Consider the following 22,482-nt stretch of genomic DNA (forward strand, 5'->3'; position numbering starts at 1 on the left):
AAGATGCCTTATTCCGGAGGCATTGTGACTTGACTGCATGAGTAAGAAGTTCTCATACCTTCCCTCACCCCAGAGTTGTAGCAGAATCATTTGGGTGTCCAGATGTGCAGGTGGACCTTACACTGAGATCTGAGGCTGCTAACATCAGGGTGGGAAGCTGTGTGACATTAAAGAAAGCTCTGCACCTCTCTCTGCCTCAGTTCCCAACTCTGCTACATAAATGTGTCTGCCCCTACTTCAAATCCACCTGGCAGAGACATTTTAATAATCATGGAGATGAGTTCCTACAGAGCCTCATAGAGTGTCTTCTGAGAAGTGAATTATGTAAATGCAGTGTGTCATTATGATCATTATTAGTGCTGCGAAGGGGAGCTGAGGGGAAAGGGCGGGTTGCTCCATGCAGGGACCAGCCTCCCCAGCTGTCAGATCCGAGGGAGGGAAAGCAAACTCCAGGAGCCTGAGCCAGTGCTGTGTCCCTTCACATATCCAGGGATGACTCTTGGGCCAGTTTGAACCTATTAAGAAAATGCAGCTTTCTGTATCTATAGTAACTTTCAGTTTGAGGCCCCATTTCCCCAGAGGGGTGGAAACACCAGCAGTGTCTGAGTTACTGGCAGGACGCAGACTGTCAGGTTGCGGGGGCACATGTGGCCTCCTTGGGTTGGCCTCCTTGGCTTCCATCCCCCCAGGTGTCCATGGAGACATCCGTACCCGCCCTGACCCTTGCTTATAGTCCGTGCACGTCCTGCTGGGTGGTTGTGGGTCCCTTGCATACGTCCTGCTTTGGTCCCAGTCTCCCTGTGCTCCATCAGCTGGTGGCGCGCGCACTGTTCCCTCATCACGCTGGGGGCTGGTGTGCAAGGCTCTGGATCCTGGTAGGCTCCCTGTTCTCCTCCAGGGCAGGCAGCTCCCCAAGGCTGAGCGCTTGGCAGTGAGAGCACAGGGAGCCTCTTTCCTCAGCATCGCTCCTCATGGCCCTTTCTGCTTTTATTCTCTCAGCCTCGCCCCAAGGTGGCTTCAACTAAATCTTTGCTTTGTGCCACGAGTCCTTCTGTTTCCTAATGCACCCAAGATTTTGCAACTCTGCTTTCTGTTTTCACATGTCTTCCTGAATCAGGGGGATGCAGGAAAAATATCAAAACAGCACATCATTTACATTTTACCCTTCTCTGTTTGTTCGGCACCTACGCAGCTAGAATGCTGCGTGCTTTTCCTTTGTAGGTAGGTACCTTGGTGAATTCAGGTAAGGTCCCTCCTCCAGCATTTGTAGCACCACCCTGGGTATTTTCAAAGATGCCCCTTTGCTGGCAGTTTCATGTGCCGTAGTCCCAGTTACTTTGGAGGCTGAGATGAGAAATCACCTAAGATTTCAAGGCCAGCCTGGGCAACATAATATGTCACCTTTTAGGTAAACAAAACAAAACAAAACAAAAGATGCCTTTCGTCTGAACAACTGAATAGTCACATTAAAAAAGAAAGTAGGGTGATCCCTACCTTTTACTTTATACAAAAAATTAACTCAAAGTGAACTATAAAATATTATGAAAAATGTTATTGCAAACTTGGGTTAGGCAGGATTCTCAGCTATGGCAATAAGCCATGAAAACAAAAAAATTAATAAATATGATTTGGTCAAAATTTAAAACTTATGCTTTTTGAAAGAGCTAGTTAAGAAGATGAAAAGACATGCCCCAGGGTGGGAAAAAACATTATTTGCAAGGTGTATATCTGGAAAGGAATTTGTATCCAGAATCTATGAAAAAACTTGTGGGAAATTCCTAGACAGCTAAATAAAGGTGCCCTGCACTTGCCTCTTCCACAAAGACTGAAAGGACAGGGAATGGCAGAAGGGGTGCATAGAAACTTAGAAGACAAAGATGGGTCCCCGTAAGACATGGAGGACTGGGATCGTAGCTGGAAAAGTTAGATGGTGACCACACCATGGCATGGACCAGTAACTGGAACCAAGTCCATCAGAGCCTACAAAACCAGCTGAGTCACACCCTCAGGAGGAACTCTCGTACTGTGAAGCCTGCATAGTACAGTAGAGAGATGACCCACCTGATGTGTACATGTTAATGTAGGGACACAAGAAGTGTGAGCAAGCTGCAGCCATGCTCACTTTCAGTTCTGGGAGGCACAAGCTGCTGTGGTTTGGGGCCTGCATTTGGTTTTGGGGCAAAGCCTTGGCCAGGCTTTGGAATCCTTTGCACAGCCTTGAGGAAGGGTGTAGGGGAAAAGGAGCCTGTGGGAAAACTGAGTTTGGGGGAATAGTCAGGGAGTAGATGGGAAGCTATCCAGGGGTGTCAACGTGAATGTCAGAGAGGAGGCAGGGGCTGGGGGCAGCTGGCAAAGAAGGTGTTAAATGTGGCTACTGGTCTGGATGGCTGGGACTGAACCCATGGGTGGATGAATCAGGAAGAGTTGGCTCTCAGGGATAAAGTGGTGGGGGACAGATGCTTCCATTCTGCGTAGACAGGTTGGAGGACTGGGGAGAAAGCACTGGACTTACTGTGGGAGACTTGCGGTCTGTGGTGAGATTAGCAGATACCCAAGGCTTCCAGTAGCTTCATGAACACAAGGGTCATTGTCTAGAAATCCTTCTGACTCATGAGTTCTTTTCTTTTTGACTTGCAGAAACATTAATGGACACCAGGACGGCTACTGCAGAGCTGGGCTGGACAGCCAACCCTGCCTCCGGGGTGAGTGTTAGACCATCATCCTTCAGCCCCACTGTGAGCCCCACCCCCCAGAGCAGTAGCAGAGCAGGGAGCCCTTTGCCTGTCCACAGAGAGGCAGCACCAGGAGTCCAGAGCTGTGCTCTTCTCAGGTGTGGAGCTATAGGACATCTCCGGACACAGTACTTCCAGAAAGCTGCCTGCCCCTAGGCCACTTGGATTATGGCTGGAAAGGAGTCAGGAAACTCAGGCTGGTAGCCCCAGAGCAGATCAGAGATCTGCAGTGCTGTGAAGTGGGTGAGTGCATGAGGGGAAAAGTGGGGTTCAAAAGGGCTGAGCTCTCTTTCACCTGGAGCTCACCTTAGAGATGCATTCTTGGTTCATTCTTCCACTGTTCATAAACCTGGCCAGAGCTGTGGCATAAAGATAGAGCAGTCTCGAGGTGCTCATGTCTTCCTGTGGGCCAATGTGTTAATGGACCCCAAGGTCTGATTGTGCAGTCAGGATGCCATCTTATACTTTAGATGGACAAGTCAGATTGCAGCCTGGGGAGTGCGATTTGCCCTGCTCAGAGAAGATATCACTGTACCACCTGGAACCTGGAACCCAGTTGCCATTGCAATGGGCCCTATCCACAGTGCTCAGTCCATGTCATGGGCTCCACAGAGAGAGGCCAAAGGAAAGGAGTTTCCCTTTTATGGGGCCCATTGGGTACCTTCATTCTTGTACTTGAAGACCACCTGCTACAGCAAGGGAAGGGGCTGGGTTACCCACCCACACGTATTCCACAGATCACTCTTAGTTTTATTACTGGAAAACTAACCATTATGTCACATGTCAAAATCTGAACATATTGATGCGTAAATGCAAACTGCTACTTTATAATTAACTACCCTCCATTCAATTTAAGGTATTTAGGTGTAATTTAAATCAAAGGCTCTGTGGCGAGCAGAGGGAGAATACATACGCAGTATGTACCAAATACATACGTAGTAACAATTGCCAGCCAGGGGCTGGGCTCCCATTAAAGGTTATTTGAGGACCTTTACTGAGGCTCCTAGTGACCCCTTCTCAGACTGCCCTGCCCTTTGTGACCCCCAGGCAGTGGAGAGCGGAGCACTGTGGAGAATCACAGCAGCCCTCTGTAAATGACAACTTTTATGGGTTCTTGGCTCTTTCCAGTCTGCCCCAGTTTTTATATGCTGCCTGGCCTGCTCTATTCCTGCCCTTCTCCATAACATTGTCCACAGGTGTTAGTTCTGTTTTCATCCCCTCTGGGACCCCACTATTCTCCTCACCATGCTGGGGTAGGTGCCCTTTACCTCAAGCCCAAAGCACCCCGCAGTGTCTTCTCACAGACATCCCGCCACTCTGTAAAGCAGATATAATCTGTTGCACTGGCCAGAGGATGACTAAGCTTTGTCTCTGGTCCCTGGTGCCCAGCCCAGGTTCCAGTGTCTGTTACTTGAATAAATGAATTAGGACCAGATTATTCTTGATACTTCTGTGTCTCTTTAGACCAGGCCCCTGAATTTAGGAGATGCTCAGATTAGGTTTATTGTAACTCAATAAAACTCAACACCCAGTTGGTTGTCAGTAAAGAGCATAATTAGCGATGCAAATGGAGCTGGCTAGAAAAAGCCAGTCCAGTTCCCTCTGATAACCAAGGTTTTTTGGTTTGCTTATTGGAAATTCTAGAGTTCTTTTGTTCTTTTATTTTCAAGAGCTGGGTTTGAGGTCATCTGCTCTATGCATCCAAGCACGAATAGCCTCCTTGTGTGTCAGTTGCTGTGCCTATGAAATGTGTGGCCTGAGTGTGATTGTCCACAGGAGTTCTCATCTTCAAAGAGGGCTCCACAGGCTTGCAGACTCTGCCCCTGTCTGTGCTGCCCCTGGAAGCCACCTTCACAGCCTGTGATACATGCAGTTGATTACTTTAACCCTGGTCTATCTTCCCTAAGGGAAGGGGAACTTGATAGAATTTCCTCTGTGGAAAAGAATACGGTTCTAAGTTCCATATGCCTTCAGGATGAATGGGTTGGGTTTATGTGTTCACTCTGTGCACATGTGTATGCAATATCTGTATATGTGCATATATATATATATATATATATATATATATAAGCTTATGTGCATATGTATTTGTGTGTATATGTTTGTGTATATATATTCATGTTTGTGTATACATGTCTGTATATGCATATATCTGTATGTATACATATGTATGTAAGTCTATATGTACGCATATATATTTTTATATTTTTCTGTATTTAAGTGTATAGGCAAATGTGTGTAGTTCTGTGCCCACATATGTGTGTGTCTGTGTTTATAGGTGTATATGTGGGAGATGATACTAGATGGATAGGTGAAGTGAAATGCTCACTCCTTCCTGATGCCTCTCTAAGCAGATCCCAGAGTATTGGACATATTTTCAGGGCTGGGGGATTTGTGGACTGAGCTTATATAGTGGGCTACTGTAAAGCGAGCAGTGCTTATTTGTGGATCCATGTTTGGTACTACCTCCGTCAAGGGATGCACACCAGCTAGTGTGTGCATGCCTATTCTCAGATGCAGCATTACCTACTGGTCTACCTGGGACTATTGGGGCTACTTGGTGGGCGTTGGCTGCCTTCTAATTCCCATCAGATCCTCCAGGCTCCCTTACCAGCTGCCCACCTCATGTGAATTAGCTAAGGGCACTCAGGGTGAAATCTATTGTCATAATGCCTTGTTGACTGAAGGCCAATTAAAATTTGTTTGGGCAGAAGGGTGAGAACTTTAGGGAGCACCAGTTAAGGCCCCAGGCCTTGGCATCAAGTCCACCTGACTTATATTCCACCTTGGCTGCTCCTACCTGGTGATCTGGGGCCTGCTATTTAGATGTGTTCTGTCCTGGCTTCCTCCTCTGCTTAGTGGAGTGACTGGGTCACTTGTGAGACAATGTCAGTAGAAAGTTTTCCTTGATACTTACTGAGGAAATGCTAGAGTAGTACTAATCCTCTGGAGGGCTAGATTTTCTCTTTTCTCATTGGTTGTTTCAATCATGCCAATTAGGACAGAGGAGTCTAGGCTACATTAGGGAGATCCAAAAGTAATTTAGCTGTGGGTAAAATGGTGTTTATGAATGAAATTTCTCAATAAATTTTGGGGCATGTTAAGGGCAAGAGGGCAGAGAGGGGTGGGGTTGGTTGTACTCAGTCAGTCTGGTGCCACTTGCCTGGGAGCTTGGTGGCTGAAAGCCATTCTTATCCTATTAGGGCTCTCTATGGCCAGTGACAGCAAAGCACAATGCTTTGAAGAAATATCTTGGCTCACGCAACTGGATGGTCCAGGGGCTGATGTGATTTCATGCTTTGCTAGTCCCAAGTCTTAGGATCAGTCTGTCTCCCCACCTCACCTTTCCCTTCTCTGTTCTTTTCCCTCTATCATCTCTCTTCTCTCACAGTGCTGGTTCCTTGCTGGTGCTCCTCTTAGTGATAAGATGACTGCAGCAGCTCCATCCCTTTGCCCCTTTCTTCCTTTTCAGAGGAAGAACAAATACCTCCTTCTTGCTCTTCAGTCAGAAGCCTGGGGTTAGCTCTGAATGGGCCTGAATGGCCTGGTTGGAATTCTGTGTCCACTTTGAACCAAACTCTGTAGGCAGAAAGTACACAATGCTTACCGTCCACACTGAGGTCCATGTCCACTCTGTGCCATGCATAGCCCATTGGAAGCCTAAGGACTGAAGATGAAGAGATCATAATTCCCCAAAGAAAATGACACAGCTACCAGAAAGACAGAGGAGGCAGTGGGGGTGTGTCTAACACCAAAGGATGTACCAAAGTGATTTATAGCCAGGTATACATTACTCCTCATTAAGCCCATATTACAAAGGAGGAAACTAAGGCAGGAAGCAGCTGGTCAATGGGCCAAGATCACATGGCTCAAAAGTGACCTGCAGGCTGGCCTTCTGAGATGACTGTGCCCCACTGTCATTGCCAGTGGCATGCTGCCTACTGCAGTGTCTTGAGAGGCAGATTCTAGAAGGAACTCCCAGGCTTTGTTGCGGAATCCTAGAATTCAGGCTTAGTTTATAAAAGGTTTCTTTTTTATTTTCCCTCGCAGTACTTGCCAGGAGTGAATGTATCCTTTCCCTGAGCTGCTATCCAGGAATTAGTACCACTTTGTTAGCTCAGAGAGGCCCACCTCTCTGCTGGTGGCCTCTGACCGCCTGTCCCTTCTCCTCCCCTTTCCTCTCCAGGTAAACCACTGAGATAAGTCAGCACTCCCCACCCTCAGCTTCCCACCCACTCTTTATCTTTTTCTCTCTCTACCAAAAGGCCTGTAATTAGGAAACATTAGCAGGCTCAAAACAGCTTTCATACCTGAAACATCCTCTGTAATTGCACTCAGCAGAGCTCTTCCCTGGCTATTAATGTCACTTTTATGAAGCAATGAGGAGCAAAACACCCTGAGGCACTTAAAACATTTTTTATGTAATATGTGTCTTTTAGGAATGAAAGTTTAAAATCACTTCTCTGACAGAGACAGTGATAGACAAAGGTATGGGAGCTGGGACCAGAGCCCGAGGCGGGACCTTCATTCAGGATGAAGGCAAAGTGGCCCATGAAATTCAAACCTGCTTTCTAGGAAGAGGCATGGCCGTCATGGGGCAGGGCAGTGAGCAATGGAAGGGTCCCCAGAAAAGGAGGAGAGTTGGTTCTGATGAGTAGCAAGGCCCACTTTCTCCTTTGTAATTGCTCCCTCCAAAGCTTTTAGATGATTTGGGCTATGCATGTGTTTAATGGGGAGGCAGAGAGAATGACAAAGATGACCATTGCCATGGAGGATATTGATTATTACCCGGATGGCAGAAATGCACTCTGTGTGTGTGTGTGTCCCTTATGGATAGGAGAGAGGCTAAGAGAGGTATTTTTCCTAGTTTGGAGGACTCAGAACTTAAGGAGTGGGGAACGGTGGTGGTTCACTAGAACATTAATGTTGGCCTTGTTTATTTTCATTTTCACAAATAACTGAGAGCCTCATTCATCAGCTGAGCAGGAGACACTTCTATCTACAAACTTCAGATGCCACCCAACCCCACCTGTCTCTCCTTGAAAGCAGGTCCTGAAGTAGGTCACTCACAGCAGCCACATTCCCACCCAAGATGGGGGCAGACAGGTTGAAGGGATGACATTCTCTTCCTAGGCCAGAATTCCTTTACCTGTACCCTGTCTGTGTTAGCCCTTGTTTGCTTGGACAGACAAGTGCCTTTCTTCTTCTCGAAAACCTTCTCTGGGAAGGCAGTCCCTCAACATGGCCTTGTCCCTACCTTGGAAACATCCTGCAACTAGAATTGGAGACTAAGGACCAACTGCTGATAACAGCTTTTCTCTAGCTGAAAGGCTAGTAGCCCCCAGGGCAGCAGAATGGAGCAGGGCTCCTGACTGGCACCCAAATGGAGCAGAGCCTGCTCAGCCCTTCGAGCTAGAGCTCCTGGCTCCTCACATTGGTGACCCAGGTGAAGGAATGAATATGGCTCAGCTGAGACAAGGCTTTAGAAGGAAGGTGAGGAGGGTTTTGGGGTCTAGAGAAGACACACAGACACAAGGGAAGAGAAGGTCAGTGTCATTGTAAGAAACATGAAAACATAAGTCTGGCCCTAGGAAGGGTGAGTGCAGTCTCTCTGGAAATGGGGAAGCTCTCTGATGATGCTTTTGGCTTTACTTCCACTTACAGCTAGAAGTGTTAGAATAATTTGCCCTAAGTCCCACTGTATGTTCATAAAGAAGCAAGCCCAGGATTTTAAATCTGATGTTAGGCTTTATTTCCATTTTTTTTGGCTACTTTCTTTAATCTCTCTGACCTCACATTCTGCCTCAATAACATGGGCAGTACAAGTGCTTATGTATAGAGTGACTAAGAGGTTTCAACTGTGTTTATCTTTTTGTAAACTATAAAGCTCGGCACAATGCCATTTGCCCTGATACCAGCAGTATAACTGGCCTTGTTTGAGAGACTTAACTTGCATGGGGTGAGATTGGGAACTAATTGAAGGAGGGCCCTAGAGATACGAGATCAACACCCCAGCATTTCTGTTAGGTTATGGTTCCTGCATGAATATCAGCAGGCGCACCTGGTTATTAACAGCAATGTTATTATTAATAATAACTACTAGCAGTGGCAACCATTAGTTAAGTACTGACTGTGTACCAGACTCAAGCATTATTTGTATTAGCTTATTGACTTTTCATCAGCACCCTGAAGTTATGTGGCATTTTTCCCATTTTTCAGAGTGCTTGCTGAACCTCAGTGCTGTTAATCTCCAAAGTTAGAGGACTGGTTGGGTGGGGGTGGGGGTCTCACTAAAACAAATCCCAGAGTTATCTGACGAAAACACTTACTCTTGTCACTAAAGGTATCTCAGGGTTGTAGATTGTTGAGCAACCAGGAGAAAGGTGGATAACAAGGAGACACAAAGGTTTCCCAGTATTGCACAAAGGGAAATGGTAAGTTGGCAAGCCATTTGTTGGCAAGCATTATTACTAGTGAAGACAGGCATGTTCAACTGATGTTTCAGTGTCACAAAGGACAGCCAACATGAAAGATGTTGGAATTAAGATTCAGACTTATTTTGCTCATGGAGAGCTCAGCTTTCCAGCCAGTATGGCTATGACAGTGGTTTCTGTTTGCATTTAGGTACAGATAATTGACTGTCCAACAGAAGTCAGGGGTGATGCACAGGGCATAGGTACAGGGAAAAGCCAGATTGACCTTAAGGTCCTTAGAACAGTCTGGGTGCACACCACAAGCGAAGATAGTGGACCACTGTTGTGCTGGCCTGAACATATTTGAAATCATGGATCTCATTTGGGAGATGAATTTCAAAAAAGACATTGGAAAAATTGAAATATGTCTAGTTAGGGGGCGTTGATGAGTGATTTTTGTCATTCAAGAAGTATTTGTAGATTTGAGAACCTTAGCCCAGGCCATGCCTGGCTAAGGTTCAAGTTTATGCAAAAAATGAGATAATTCTCAGTGAAGGCCAGAGTCCTGCACAGTCTCTTAGGACCAAGTTCTAGCAGCTGCAGTCTCAGGAAAAACAGTCCCATAAAGTAGGTTTTATATGGAGGACACGTTGTCTCCAATTAGGCTGGACAGAACAGAAGAGCTTCCTTTTCCCAGATTTAGCTTTCTTGCACAGTGAAGACAGAATTTCTTCTACCCTGAGAATGGAACTGAAGCCAAGAGCTCCTCCCAGAAGTCCCAGCCCCTCCTTTTGCCTGGCTGTTACTCATATCACTAGGACAACTCCAGCCAGCCAGTGTGGCCCATGTGCTGTGAGATCATGGAACAAGAAGCCCATCCTCCAGGCCTATGACCCTCTGTGTTGGCTCCACTTCAGGATGGTCTCTGCAATGTGTTCGGAGCAGAAATCCCTCCAAGGGAAAGGAAATGCCACCGTTCTCTCTGGGAGTAACTCTCTGCTCTTCTATCAGGAAAGGCCAAGTCTGAGCCTAGCAGTGTGAGGCAGCTGGGGCTTGGGGCCTGCAGCTCCCACCCCTTGTTCAACAAGGCCGTGTTGGGCAGCAGTGAGAACCACATTCAATCGACAGCTTAAGATAATCACATGTGTGAGGCACTGGGATAATGGCAACTGAATACCCTGCCATCGTTGCCATAGTGACCAGCCAAGCACTGATTCCCTCTTTTTTTTTCTTTCTTGTTTTCTGGACCTCCTTATTATAGGGATGGCTGATGGGGTGGGGGATGGGTTTGGGAAATGGGAAAGAGGAGGAAAGGGGGGAGGAGGACCCAAGAGGACCAGCCCATTATAGTCTCTTTAAATACCCCAGCTGGAGGTATTTTAAATCTCAACAGAGACTGAGGGAAACAGTGTCTTAATCCCCAGCTCCCTGTGAATTATTTAAAGGGATCTTGTCAGAAGGATGAATTTGTCACTGTTGCAGTGTCAACAGCAGCAGCAGCTGTCATAATGGCTGAGGACCCCACTCCAGGCAGGGCCTGGTACTCAATGCTGCTTCCTGGTGGAGGTTACAGTGGCCTGGGTGGTAGGGACCAGATGCTCCACTCCCAAGGCACAAGCCTGCAGTGTTTTCCCTGGTGTGCTGGCAGAGCTGTTGGTGTGAGATGTATCAGTCTTCAAGGAGATGCCATCTGGATCGCAGACCAGCTCGCCTTCTAGTAGCATGGCTCTCAGAGTTGTGGGGTCTCTGAGCACTGAGGGGAACTCCCTCTGGCCCACAATGGGCAGAACTGACCTGTATTTACATGGCATTCACAGGGTGGGTATGCTGGAGGGAAGGCTGTGGCCAGCACTCCAGTTACACACATGTGCCCATGCACACTCATGAACACAAAGGTGACTCACGCATGCACAAGGACAGAAGCACAGGGGCAGACAACCAGACAGGCAGCAGTGTTATGGATCACACAGATCATGGAAAGAAAGCCTAGACCTTCCAGGAAAAGTGACTGACCTATGCTTTGAGAGAGTCTAAGCAGCTGTCTCCCTAGGGCTGGGGGATCCATGCTCATTGACTCCCTAGGGACTCTGACTTGGATTTAAGTACCTCACAGGCTTAAATCAAGTTTAGTCCTCACTACCACCTCATGAAGTGGGTATTGTTAGTTTCCCTGTGTTGTAGCAAAGAACCTGAGGCACTGTGAGGTTTAAAAGCTTACCCCTGGTCATATGGTCGGACCTGGCTGAGTCCAGAGCCATTAACTCAACCCATGGACCAGTCTTGCATGATCTGGTCTCTAGATCAGGCAGCGCTACAGCAGTGTTTCTCATCCTCAAGCCTTATTTGAAAGAACAGATGAGTCCTTTCAAGATTAGGTGTGCTTACATGAGGTCCTCTCCTCCACTTCCATGCAAATTTCCTCAAGTTCCCCACTATCAAAATTTCCAGTGGGTTTTGGTGGGGCTTTATGGTCTTAGAGACTGCTCAGGGAATCATTGTACATATATTTACCCTATTCCGTTTCTAAGGAATGTGTCCTTGTTGCTGGTCTGTAGTTCAGGGAATTCATAGTTTTGGGCCAGTGAAACATAGAAGCCCTTTCTAGGTGCTGGGTTTGCAGACACAGTGCCCCACTTCATGTCAGCCACCCTTCTTTTTAGCATACCACATGATGATGGAAACCAGTGGAGGTCCATTGGTGTCTCCCAGCCTAGCACATCTGGGAGGCAAAATAAAGCATATTGGGAGGTGAGCTGGTGCTCAAGCCCTCAGGGGAGCCATTGAGTAAATTCTGCCTTGGTTGGTTGGTGTACTAAATGATAGATCCCTCTGGGCTTGTAGGAGTTTATGCCCCATGGGCTGCATTTTACATTTTAATTAGCCCTCTAGCTTGTCTAATATCCGAGAGCTCTTTTAGGCTTAGTATACTGTCTACATTGGAACTTTGTCCTCAGAGCCCAGGCTGATTGGCTAGGAAAGCTTGCTGGTGGTGGCTTCAACTGATACCAGCCCTATAGTATTTTTGTTCTCCTGTGGCCTCTAAAGATGAGTGCTGCCCAGGCTCCAAGAGGCTTCTTGTTCACAAGGGCAGCCATCTCCTCTTACTGGACAGAGCCAGTAAAGTTTCCTTAATGTCCCACGGGGCATAGTGGCAACATCTGTGAAATAGCAGCTTTCCCCAAGAGCAGTTTATGCCTAAATACAAACTGCAGAATGGGTCCAAATCCTGTAAGCTGTGACCAGTTTTGGCTCCTGTGGTCTGAGCTAGTGGCTGACAGTGGTCCAGGAATTGCCTAGAAGAGTATTTATGCTGATGTAAGCCCAGAGGAAGTCAGAGAGATCTCCAGAGGAACAGGGAAGAGGGCTGTTGGCCCTCCTTCCAGGAGAAGGAGAAGTTTGGCCTTTTAGTGCTTTTATTCTGCTGACCACAGGGAAGTATTATTTATCAAGGATGAGGATGACTTGCACACCCTGATGACTCAGCTGGAGATGGATCCCAAGTTAAGGCAATAATAATGAGGTAACCATAATAGTAATGGTAGTAATTGGTATTCAGTGAATGCTACTTAGCTTCAAGCCCAGGGCTAATGAGTTACTTCCAGGATCTTTCAGACCCACCACACCCAGCAAGGTAAACAGTACTTTATAGATGAGGAAACTGAAGCTCAGAAAGTCATCCACGGCCACAGATGTTTAGCTGGCAGTGATGAGATGCCCCTGTCCCCAGTTACCTCTCCAGCCTCATCTCCTTCTACCCTTTCTCATTTTTTTTTTGCTCTTGTAGACACAGTACTTTTCTGGCTTTCTTGGCAACATGAGGGGAACGCTCTTGCTCTGGGGAGTTAGTTCTTGTTCTCTGTCTGGAATGTGCCTCTTTTTTCCAGGCTGGCTAGTATGCCATTCTGATCTCTGTTTAGAGGAAAGCCTTCCCCAAACAGTCCACTACCAGCTGCTACTCTCTGTCTTGTTACCTGATCCCTGAGAGTATTTAATGCTATGTGATTTCACATTATCCATTTATTTGTTTATTCACCCTTGGGTTCACCCCATTAGCTTATAAAGCCTGTAAGGCAGAGACTTTGATTCTTACTGCCTTATAACCAGCACCTAGAACACTGCTTGGGAGTGTAGCAGATATTGTCAACTCCTTACTGAAAAAATAAGTGAGCTCATTCTCAAACATTAGAGAAGCTGGAATCTTCCTAGACTCACAGGCTGAAAAGCCTGTTTCAGTCTCTGTCTTCATTTTAAATAGGTGGGCAGAGAAGGTGGACCTTCTCAGATAGACCTTTCAGACAAGTTGGCTGTGGAGGTTATTGTGGGGCACCCTCCTCCTGGTCACTGGGCATCCTGGGACAGGTGGGGCATCGCAGCTGTCCAGGGTGGGGCAAGCCTTTGAAAATCTTTCCGGAACTCTGGGCTTGTGCTTGGAACTGTCTCAAAGGTACAGGAAAATCAGCCTCAACTCGATTCATGCTATATGAGCTCTTTGTTTTTGGCCAATATTATTTCTTAGTTTACTCATCCATCTTATTCATCAAAATTGGCACCAAAATGGTCTTTGCCTGTTTCTTTTGTTTCTTCACGTTTTTGCAGAACATAATGTTTACATTCATTGTGGGGAGTTGCTACATGTACATAAAACAATTCTTTTTACATTCCCTTACCTTCCCATTTCCCCTCCGCCTCTGCATCTTGATCCCCTTCCTATGTGCAAAAGATCTGTCTCCCTGTTTCCTAATATCTATCTTTTATTTTGCTCTTCAATTTATGTACACTTTGTGTTTCTCATATAAGAGAAACCATGTGATATGAACACTTGGGTGTCTGATTTATTTCACTTATCATTATGATCTCAAGGTGCATCCATTTTCCTACAGATAAGTATTTGTGATTCAAATCCATCCTTGAGTTTTTTGAGGTTGTTCTAAAAGGCAGTTTAGAGGGACTGTTAGATAGAACTGATGACAATAGCTTTGAAGGGAGGACACTTCATACAGACAAATGAGTTTTGGTGGCCTGCTTTACACACACACACACACACACACACACACACACACACACACACACACACTGAGCACTACATAATCAGCTTCACTGTCCAAATATCAGCAGGTACCCTGACCTATTCTAGAGCATAGGATTTGTAACCTCTGACTTCTAATAAGCAAGTCTAACAAACCTAGAACTTCAAAGGACCAGAGGTGTCTTTCTTATATATTGGAGTCCTGGTCTGAAAGCCTAAATGAGTTTTACCTAATGAATATCATTTATTTTTAATATGCTTATGTCAGGGATCCCTGGTGATCTGCTTACATCAGTAATAGGGACCTTTTAAAGGCTATCAATACCCTGTGAAGTTGGGTAAGGTTGATTTGTTTCTTCTTTTCCCAGGAACGGGATTACCTGGTGTCAACTGCATGAAGTCCTCAGGGAAGGACCAGTGGCTGAGGAGGTTGAGGAGGCAGAGAAAGAAAAGAGCAGGGAGATTACTTCAATCTTCCATGTTTTTTTTTGAGGGTTAAGCACTGGGACTAGGAGAGGTATACAACACTATCCCAGCGCCTTTAGAAGCAGATCCACGAGTTGCCGGATGGCTTCCTAGTTTAGAAAGGTCTTAGGAGCAGGTGAGTTAATGACAAGACCTGGAAGAGAAGAGAACAGTCAAAGGAAAAATGTGTGGGGAAGGGAGGGCTGGATAGAAGTCATGGAGGAGACAGAAAATGGGAAGCAAAGAGGTAAGGAAAGGAGAAAACAGAATCCACAAGGTTTCCTAGGCATCTAGCATGGAGAGTTGGGTAGCTGAGGTACCATCTTCAGACAGGAAGCAAGGTGGTACTTCCAGGTGTTTGTCAGAATAGTCCAGCGGACCTCAGGTGATAGAAGTCTGGGCACTGGGAAGGGACCGGTTTGGTGGTGTTTTCCATAGTGGTTGAAGCCTTGTGTGGAGATAAGATCATCCAGGTCAGAAAATGGGATAAAAATGGAGAGATCTCTGAGAAACCTGTGGATTACCCTGGTCTCAGACATTGCTGGATAAAATGCTGTTGCACAGGACAATTGCTATGAAGCTAAATGCGTGAATGATTTTATTGGTGAAATGAATTAATAAATTAGTCAAAACCTAATTTCCTATCCTTATGGAGTTCACAACCTTGTAGCAGAAAGCAGAGTTGTGTATCTGAAGCAGTGAGGGAATAGTTCAAAACAGTGTATTATCAAAATGCTAAATTGTGTGGAATAAACTAGATCATGTTTGAAGCACTGAGAAAAATAAGAACTGAGTATAAGCTGGGAAGTTGTCATGGACTCTCATGGAAGAAGTAAGACCCATTGTTTTGGAGGAGAAAGCAGAAAAGAGAACTTGGCCTTGCCAGGAATTACCCATCTCACTTCAGGCCAGCTACCGAATGTTGCTGGGCCTCAGTCTGCCCATTTGTAGACAACAGGGTGTGATTTCCAGCCATGTCACTGCATCAGGGCCATCAAGTTGCGGAAAGGGCATGGTCTTGGTGCCGACTGTGAGAGGAGATGGTGCTGACCTTTGACATCTCTTGCTTTCGCTGTTGTTACTATATTCTGACTGAAAAACAAGTCTGAATGTTAATCCATTTATGAGATATGATAATGCTAGTCCTAGTATAGTGGCCATGAGAGTATAAGAGAGAGGCCAGACAGGAGGAATATTGCTCTGAAAGACATGATTACCTGTGGTGGAATTGGTGTGCTGGACCCAGAAGACATTTCTGGCCTTGTGACTACATGACTGAGCTCCAGGCTGAAAATGAAGTAGTCTTAGGATGCCTCAGCTTTTGGGTCACTATTTCCAGCTGTTTTCTCTTGATTCTGTTTATATTGTTCATGCTTGCACATTAAAAAAAAAAAAACACAGAAAATTGATGAAGCTGAATTTTTCAATTTATGGCTTCTGAGTTTTATGTCAGAATTAGGATACAGAAATTGTCTCTTCAGTTTCTGTATTTTCATGGTTTCATTTTTATGGTTTTGTTTTTAAGTTTTTGATTCACTGGGAATTTATCTGGAGTAAGGTGTGAGGGATGGATGAGTTATACTTTTCCAGATGGTTACCCACTACCACAGCAAATTTTAAATGATTCACCTTTTCCTCACTGATTTGAGTTTAGGCCAACATTTTAAAAGCTGAGAGAGGCTTTTGCATTACTACTAAAAAAAACATGAGTTTATGCTTTTGCTAGAAGCTTGGGCAGCAGTTACTTTTTTGCTGCTTTCTAAGATTTGGCATTTTGTCTTTTTAATTTATTGCCAGTCTGTAAGCAAACCATGATGTTTTTCTGTTGCTTTAATGGGAGGAGGTAATTTCAGGAAGGACTAGAAGAGGGAATGTATCAAGTGCTCAGATGTGGAAACTGAGAAGAGATCACTGAACAGAGACCTTTAGGAAAATGGCTTTGGGCTGGGCAGTGAGAAGACACTGAGGCCAGCACAGACTGGAGTAAAACAAATTTGGTTCCAAAGAAGAAATTGGATAGCCATGGGTAGACTATCCAAAAGTGCAAAGTTCCCCTTGTTGAAGGAAGAAGAGGAGAAGTGTGGAACCAGCTCTCCCAATGATCTGGAAAGGGATCCTGCAGAACTGACGCTAAAAAGGATGCTCAGGGACATGGTTCCCCTTGGGCCTGTGTCTCCCCCCTAAACTCAGTGAGAGTCTAGAGATTCTCTCCAATTTTTTTTCTTTTTCCATGAGTTTGGTCCAAACTGTCACCACTATCACCTCTGGCCTGCTTGGCTGTGCTGACCTCTGTTATACCATCCACAAACTCAAGCTTCCAAGTCCGTTCTCTATATTTCACCACACATTTTTTTTAAAGCTCAGTTCTCACCTCCTATGTTTTTTTCTCCCTAAAACTTATTAGTGACTTCTACACTTCTGTTCAAATTCAAAATTCTCAGAAACCCAAAGTAGAAGTAAATTAAAGAGCACACTAAAGGATAGAAAATAGGAAACAGAGAGATAGGATTTTTTGCAAAAGGGAAAGGCACCAAGTGATAGAGTAGGAAAGGAAGAAAAAGGAGTTAAAAAAATGAAGGTCTAAAAAAAAAAAAAAATGAAGGTCTGGGGATTTAGGCTCAGTGGCGTAAGTGCCTACTTGGCAAATGCGAGGTCCTGAGTTCAATCCCTGGTATCAAAAAAAAAAAGGACTGAGATATGTATATGAACCAGCTCTCCAAGACTAATATAATCACATGTACTGCAAACATGTACTAACAGAAAAGAATAAAGAAATTCAAAATCCTGAACTAGATCCACCTTCCCCTCAGGATTATTCCTACTACCTCCAGCTTTTTATGATTCTTCTGTCACATACTCTGAGAGTATAAATTTCTGTTTGCCCACCATGGTCTGTCCTGGGCATAGATGCTCTGTACCCAGCAGACACACTTTCCCAGTCTTGCTTCTGTCTACCCATCTCAGCCTGGTACCCTTCTGAGTATCACACCCTCTCTTGGCACCTGGTAATTTTCCCTTACAGCACTTCACACAATGCCATTATTTAGTCGTTTTAGTAATCATTTTCTAAATTCTGTTGCTTTCACTAGATTGCAAGCTTTATACCTCTGTATCCCCACTGGCTAATGAAGCACTTGGTATAAACCTGGCATTTGGTAAATATTTAATCATTAAAGAATGAGTGAGATACAACTATAAAGCAAAGAGGCTGATTGTAAGTATCATAAACAAATAATAATATTTATCCCTCTCTGCTAGGAATGCCACCCCACCCTCATCTCCATTAACCCAAATTTTCCTTTTCTTGGAGACCTCCTGCTTTATTCTAATTGCTACTTAGAATGGAAATCATTTATCCTTCCTCTAACCCACTCTGGTCACTTAATTTCTCCAACCCTTGTGGCCCAACTGACAGGAGAAGAATGAAAGAAACGAAGAAATTAATGTAAGACTTCATAGTGGCCTTTTCCCAAACAATAGGGAGCTATTTTCCATTTTCTCAATTTCTCTCTACTCTTTCCCTTTGAATATACAGCTTCATTCCTGCTAATTTGCTTTGATCACTCCCTTAGGAGCTGTCAGGGAATCAATTAGATCTGTAGAATTTTATAACTTGAGGTCACCCAGTATGATTCCTCATTTTACAGATGAGAAAACTGAGGCTCAGAGAGGTTAATGTTTGAAACAATTACCTCTGATGGGTCTTGTAATACTAATCAGTGTCATTTTGTAAGATGAATGTTCTCAATATCTCAGCTTCACATGAGTGGAAATCCTCATTCTGTTTATTTAAAGACCTTCCAGTGGCAATGGTCTCAGCACTAAGGTGAACCTGGCAGATGGGCTTCGTGTTTTACTCCCATTGCACAGCTGCATTAGTCTTGGGTGGTACAAAAACTCAGGCCCAGGACCAGACCCCTACCTTAAATGGGACCACAGGCTTCCCTTGTGCATTCATGAAGAGACCCACATTTGTGTTGAGACCCAACTGGAATCACAGATTGTGAGATCTGCTATGTTTAAACAATGCAAAACAGTAAAAGAAAACCATCTTCCTCTTAAAGGTCACCTGGGAAAATGTTTCAAAACAGCCCTGGGAGGGAAGAAGTTCTGAAAACTTGATCTGAAACACTGTCAGAATCTCCTACCCCCTAATATATTTGTTTCCTGGTTCCAAAAACCAGGCATACAGAACGTAACTTCAACAAACACATTTAAATAGAACATAACATGGTTTTCAAGAAAGAAGAAAAGGTGGTAACTCCACATTAAGTGAATCAATAAGAAATTAAGCAAAGTCCAGGTGAGAGGGTTGACAGTGTAAATTATACTCTGCATGAGTTATGGACTTGAGCGCTCTCTCAGCTGGTGGCCCTGTCATGAGTCTGGGAACAGGCATATCCATGTACACACTTTCATCTCACTCAGATGGTGTTACGGGACACTTAGCCCTGGTGATGTGCCACAGCCCTCATGGGTGGGGGAAGTACCCTATTGTTCTAATGCACAGTCTGTGTGGGTTACAGAGAAGCCCAGAGCACCTGTTAAAGTGGTGTTTCCAGGCCAGCCTGGGGAACGTGAGCTGCTGGGCTGTGAGAGCTTTTCCACGGCTGGCATAACTCTGGCAAAAACAAACAAACAAACAAACACCCCAAAAGGTATCCTAGGTAGAAGGTATAGTATGGAACTTGCTTGGAGTGGGAAACTTTGAGTTATGGGTTTGGGAACATTTAAGTTTTTGACATTAAAGGAAGTAAAGATGATGCAGGGAGAGGTTCTGGGGGACCATAAATGGTGGTTGGAAATTAAGTGACAGATGGGGTGCTAAGTAAACTTGATGGACAACTTAAAACTTTATCCAGGGCAGAGACTTAGGATGGACTCTTTGTCCTCAAACTGATGCAAGGATATTGGAAGGACCTGACCAAGAACTTTGGTCTGGGGAGGGAACTTGTATTCTAAAAGGGTTGAGAGGGGCCTGGAGACAGCAGGTCCTGGACAGTCTGCAGCCAAGTGTCTCAGTGTGGCAATAAATGAGGTCATTGCATAGGCTGGGTGAGGTCAACTTTCCATATGCCCATTTTTTGCCCTTCCCACTGTGCCATGTTTTTCCAATGCCATGGTGCAAGTTCAAAGAACAGCCTTGAATTTGTCCTCTAACCTTCACAAGGAGCTTTACCTCTTGCAAGATGTAATTGAAGTACACATCTTGTGCACATAAAATTATCTTTTAACTCTATGAATGAAGATTCTAGTTTATACATTTCAATTTCATACCATGGATAATAGGCAATTAGCACAAAATGTAAAGGAACGGGTGTGACTTGATTACTTTCATCCCAACTGCCAATAGTCAGGGATCTTCCCACTTTTCTCTTTTCACTTTAGTAAGTTTAATTTCTTGTAGGCAAGTAGAAGATAACTTTAACCTATTCCTGGGAGTATTCTCCATTCTTGAGATTGGGTTCTGAGCTCTCAGATATGAGCAGGTCTTTCCTTAGCCTCTTTTCTTGCAGCACAAGGCGAAAGTCACCCTGCACTCTCCTTTGACTCCTGCTTTTACCAGCCCTCTCCCATCGCCTATTGCTGGAAGAATCTTCTAGAAGTTCTTAGACTGTTACAAGGGCGTATTTCTAGCTCTTCTCTTGTATGCACAATGTCTTTTCATTTGTAAATTGGGATAATAGTACCTGGTTGTTGAGAATATTGAGAGGCATTATCTAATATGCTGCTTTCTTCTTCCAAATCTACAGGGATGCTAACAATATGGGCTCTTTTTTCCAGGGTGAAACATGATTGTATCCTTCTTATTAAGAAATATTCCTTTCTCTCTAAGTAACACCCTAACATTCTTCTTCATCCTGTCTTTGCTGGTAATTTATCCACAGTGGAGTTTAATTGGCTTTATTAAGGGCCTCTCTAACACAGTAGCTCTTGAGGAGACTGATTATAAAACAATAGTTTATGAGAGTGAAGTTTGTTGAGAACCCCTGAGAAGTTGTGTATGTGTGTGTTTTTCAGAGACAGAAAGGAGTTTCACCAACATACAGATACTCCTCTTTAATGACCTACTTTTTAACAACTGTTTGGACTTACGACTGAGTTATACTGTTTGGACTTAGGCCTCTCATTCAGCCTTACAGTGCAGGATTGTGTGGGACAGTGCAGCCTTTATGGTGGCTTCTTCTACTGTATAATATTGTAGCATTTGTTGATTGTACTGTACAGTATGGTACTGGTTTTATGTTCTGTTAATACATTAAAGTACTGCATGCAAGAGTTATGCAAATAAAAGCAAAGTCATCAAGTTGGAGCTTCCTTTGACCATTTGTTTATTTGAATGTTGTAAAGTACATACTATATACAATTCCTCTTCTACTACCAGTTAATCTAATGACCTAGGCACAGGAACGCAGATGTTAAACAAGGATGGTGTGTAAAGAAATTAGATTCAGGGACAAGAATTTCCAATGTGGAGGTGTCATGTAATTGTACCTCTAATTCCTAGAGCATCTTTTTAGAGTAGAGACTTTGGCAGTGAGGAAGGACTGACCCCATGGATGTAGTAAGCCAAGGTCATAGCATGAAAACTGTGGGATGGATGAGGCAATTCTTTCTAGATTTAAGCCTATTGCATTTGGAGATGGCTGTAAAGAACTATCATATCTGTTTACAAGGGGATCTTTACATCCCCATCTTTACAAGGGGATGAACCTGGGATTAGATGTGTTCTTTTCTCAAGTCAAGCAGTAGGACTGGTAAGCTCTTAAGGCTCCTTCCTACCCCAGAATGCTTCTCTGTTCTGCTTCTCTTTGTTTTCTCACTCTCTGTTTTTTGTTTTTACATGTGTGTGCTGTGGCCTGCTTGGTCCAGTGGGAAGAAGTCAGTGGCTATGATGAAAACCTGAATACTATCCGCACCTACCAGGTGTGCAATGTCTTCGAGCCCAACCAGAACAACTGGCTGCTCACCACCTTCATCAACCGGCGGGGGGCCCATCGCATCTACACAGAGATGCGCTTCACTGTGAGAGACTGCAGCAGCCTCCCCAATGTTCCAGGCTCATGCAAGGAGACCTTCAATTTGTACTACTATGAGACTGACTCTGTCATTGCCACCAAGAAGTCAGCCTTCTGGTCTGAAGCCCCCTACCTCAAAGTAGACACCATTGCTGCAGATGAGAGCTTCTCCCAGGTGGATTTTGGGGGAAGGTTGATGAAGGTCAACACAGAAGTCAGGAGCTTTGGGCCTCTTACTCGAAATGGGTTTTACCTAGCCTTCCAGGATTATGGAGCCTGTATGTCTCTCCTTTCCGTCCGTGTCTTCTTCAAAAAGTGTCCCAGCATTGTGCAAAACTTTGCAGTGTTCCCAGAAACCATGACAGGGGCGGAGAGCACATCCCTGGTGATTGCTCGGGGCACATGCATCCCCAATGCAGAGGAAGTCGATGTGCCCATCAAACTCTACTGCAACGGGGATGGGGAGTGGATGGTGCCCATTGGGCGCTGCACCTGCAAGCCTGGCTATGAGCCTGAGAACAGCGTGGCCTGCAAGGGTAAGCTCGGCCCACTGAGGCCTCTGTCTTCTGCCGATGTAGGGAGGGCCATATTTGTAAGATTTCTCTACCTGCAGCTCTGGGTCATCCAAGAATACAAGGAGCCCATTGGCTTATCATAAAACACTCTGAAGAACCTCCATCTCCAATGTTAGGACTGATGATTGTTGAGTTGTGTTCAACCAAATTATCTGTATTTGTCTGATAAGCAAGAGATGGAGAAATTCTGAACAATGAAAAATAATTTAATAGCCATTCGTTTATATTTAGTTTGGGAACATACAGGCATTG

At 44.9% G+C, this 22,482-nt stretch overlaps 1 protein-coding gene across 2 annotated transcripts in view; it reads left to right on the forward strand.

Moving 5' to 3' along the window:
• Ephb1 (EPH receptor B1) overlaps positions 1-22,482 on the forward strand; it is a 402,826-nt gene that overhangs the window by 121,026 nt on the left and 259,318 nt on the right. The window contains exons 2-3 of one of the 2 annotated variants that reach the window (XM_063249037.1): positions 2,638-2,702; positions 21,510-22,191. In XM_063249037.1, coding sequence (XP_063105107.1) covers positions 2,638-2,702; positions 21,510-22,191 — 747 coding nt within the window. The remainder of the gene's footprint in view (positions 1-2,637; positions 2,703-21,509; positions 22,192-22,482) is intronic. The other variant, XM_063249038.1, reaches the window with a different exon arrangement.

Source organism: Cavia porcellus, unplaced genomic scaffold (assembly GCF_034190915.1).
Source record: "Cavia porcellus strain 051 isolate PalLab524CR breed Dunkin Hartley unplaced genomic scaffold, mCavPor4.1 scaffold_5, whole genome shotgun sequence".
Lineage (NCBI taxonomy): Eukaryota > Metazoa > Chordata > Mammalia > Rodentia > Caviidae > Cavia > Cavia porcellus.